At 58.2% G+C, this 2,530-nt stretch overlaps 1 protein-coding gene across 1 annotated transcript; it reads right to left on the bottom strand.

Moving 5' to 3' along the window:
• Window positions 1-487: 487 nt before the first annotated feature.
• LOC118158683 (PHD finger protein 24-like) lies at window positions 488-1,672 on the bottom strand (the record flags this gene model as incomplete). Its single annotated transcript, XM_035313354.1, has 2 exons — window positions 1,347-1,672; window positions 488-625 (listed from the first exon to the last, which is right to left on the bottom strand). Coding segments are annotated over exons 1-2 (357 nt in total), but the record flags the coding sequence as incomplete, so codon positions are not given.
• Window positions 1,673-2,530: the final 858 nt, after the last annotated feature.

A 2,530-nucleotide genomic window follows, 5' to 3' on the forward strand; every position in this document is an offset into this window, starting at 1 on the left:
GAGAGGGTGGTCGCACACTGGAACAGGCTCCCCAGGGAAGTAGTCACGGCACCAAGCCTGTCTGAATTTAAGAAGCGATTGGACTGTGCACTTAGTCACATGGTCTAAACTTTTGGGTAGACCTGTGTGGTGCCAGGAGTTGGACTCGATGATCCTTATGGGTCCCTTCCAACTTGGGATATTCTATGATTCTATGATTCTATGGTAAGTCTCCCCTCTTTTAGTTTAAAGCATTTCCCCCTTGTCCTATCACTCCAACCCCTGACAAAGAGTCCCTCCCCAGCTTATCTGTAGCCCCCTTTAGGTACTGGAAGACATTCTAGTCCCCTGGTGGCTCCCTGTCAGCGTGGATGGCAGGAGCCGAGGAGCAGCAAGAGCCCCAGCACCCTGGAGCAGGCCATGACATGGAACTCTGCTGGTGTCCGTTATAGGCACTCATGCAGTAGTAGCAGCTCCATCCAGTCTCGGTGTGTGCAGTCTCCATCACCTCCACGACACTGTCGTTCTGCAGGTATCCCATGTGGCACAGGCAGCCATCGTGGTACACCCGGCTGCAGATGCGGCAGGGGAAGAGGCTCTCGGCTGTCCACACCTCGCAGATCTCACACATCTCGTTGTTGAGGATCTGCGGAGCGATGGGCAGCTGCGGCTCAGCACCCTTCTCAGAGAGGCAGTATGGGTGCTCCCCAACATGGGGGCACCACATCACAGGTGGGGATGGGTGTCGGGATGTCAAGGGGATGAGAGGGCAGGTTTTTGAGGTGGTGGCACAGTCAACAGGTGGGTGGTGGGGTCATGGCTGGCTTGCTGGCCAGGTAGGGTTAGAGGGGTGGGTATGGGTCCATAGGAAGAATGGATATGGCTGTAGGGCCATATGTATGGATGGACTGTGTCCATGCATAGTCCATCCACTGCTGGCTGGACTATAAGGCTGTGGGTGTGGGTGGATGGAAGTTTTGATCTGTGGGTTGGCTGGTTGTAGGCATGGACAGAAAAGCTGTAAGGTTGTAGGTTGGCTGGGATGTGCGCTTGTAGTTGTGGGTGGATGGTTGGGTAGGGTTGCAGGTGTGTTTGGGCTGTAGGATCAAAGGTGTGCATGGATAAGCTATGGAGTTGTAGATCAGCTGGGCTGTGAGGGTTGTAGGTGTGGATGGTCAGGCTGGTCCATAGGGCTTGCAGGGACAAACACGCAGAGCAGTGCTCCTGTCTCCAGCCTCTGGAGGCACACAGCCAACACCGAGGAGGCTGTCACTGCCCGGTGGGCACCGTGGATGCTTGCAGACCCCCTGCGTGTCTCCAGCCCTGGCCTCCTCCCTCCTACCCCTGCCCCATGCTCAGCTGCTCGCCTGCTCCCGCTGCTCCAAGCTGATGTCCAGTGGCTCGTCATCATGCAGCTCCCGCTGTGGCCGGATGAAGGTGGGTGGCGTGAACCTGTTGGCTCGGTCAAACTCCTCCGGCTCCACACCCCGGCCGTCCCACAGCCGCTCCCATGCGGCCTTGCTGGCACTGCCCTCCTCCGGCTGCGAGGGCCCCGTGGACACTTCCTCCTCTCCCTCTTGCACCATCTGTTCCAGTGTCCCTCGGCGCGTGCCCCCAGCCTCTGCCTGCCGCCGCACCGCTGGCTGCTCCTGCAGCCTGTCTTTGAAGGCTGACGCGGCCAAGCTGTGGTGGTTTTACCGTGCTAGGCAGTTGAACACCACAACCCAGTACACAAGCTGACCTTCTGCACCTTCTCCACCATCTGCCACCTTGACATCAGCACCCCCCTGGCTCTGCAAGGGGGGGCGGAAGGTGCAATGCTGCATGCAACTGCTGCACCATCAAGCCAAGTCCCTGGCTACAAAAACATGTCCCAATGGCTGTGTGCCAGACACACAGGGAGCAGTGGTGCAGCGGTGGCTGTGGGGAGATGGACCCAAACCCATGTGGAGACCTGGCTATGAAGGGTCTGAGTGTTGAGGGCATGCTGCCTCACCCATCCCCGCTCTACAGGCTCCAGCTTAACAAGAAATGCTTCCAGGCCCTTCCCACACCAGGCCAGCGGACCCCAGAGGGCTGGGACCAGCTGTGACCCTGCCCCTTTCTTGCACCCACATGAGAAAACCTCTTTGATCAGCCAAGGGTGAGATGTGTCCTCCCAGCAGTTCTGCTCAGGGCTAGGGCATGGCAGAGCTGGTGCTGGTTCTCCTACCTTCCCTCAATTTCTCTTCACCCCCAGGTCTGTCTAGCTCACAAGCTCATGTATGTGTGTGTGCTGCTGTGGCTGGGCTGTGGGAGAGCTGTGAGGGTGCAGGAGGGAAGGGGAGCAGTGCATGGACCTGGGATGCACAGAAGCCAAGAAGGGACTTTGGGTGCAGGGCCAAGGGAAGATGGGCTTGGGGTAAAATGGGCTTGGGGTAAAATGGGGAGCGCAACAGCAAACAAGTTGGGCTCCGTCTCAGTGCAGGTAGACATGATCCCAGGCTGCAGAAGGGCTGAAGATGGGGTGGGCTGAGACCTGGGAGAAGGAGGATTTCCTCTCCAGAAGTGT

The sequence above is a fragment of the Oxyura jamaicensis genome, assembly GCF_011077185.1.
Source record: "Oxyura jamaicensis isolate SHBP4307 breed ruddy duck chromosome Z unlocalized genomic scaffold, BPBGC_Ojam_1.0 oxyZ_random_OJ66134, whole genome shotgun sequence".
Lineage (NCBI taxonomy): Eukaryota > Metazoa > Chordata > Aves > Anseriformes > Anatidae > Oxyura > Oxyura jamaicensis.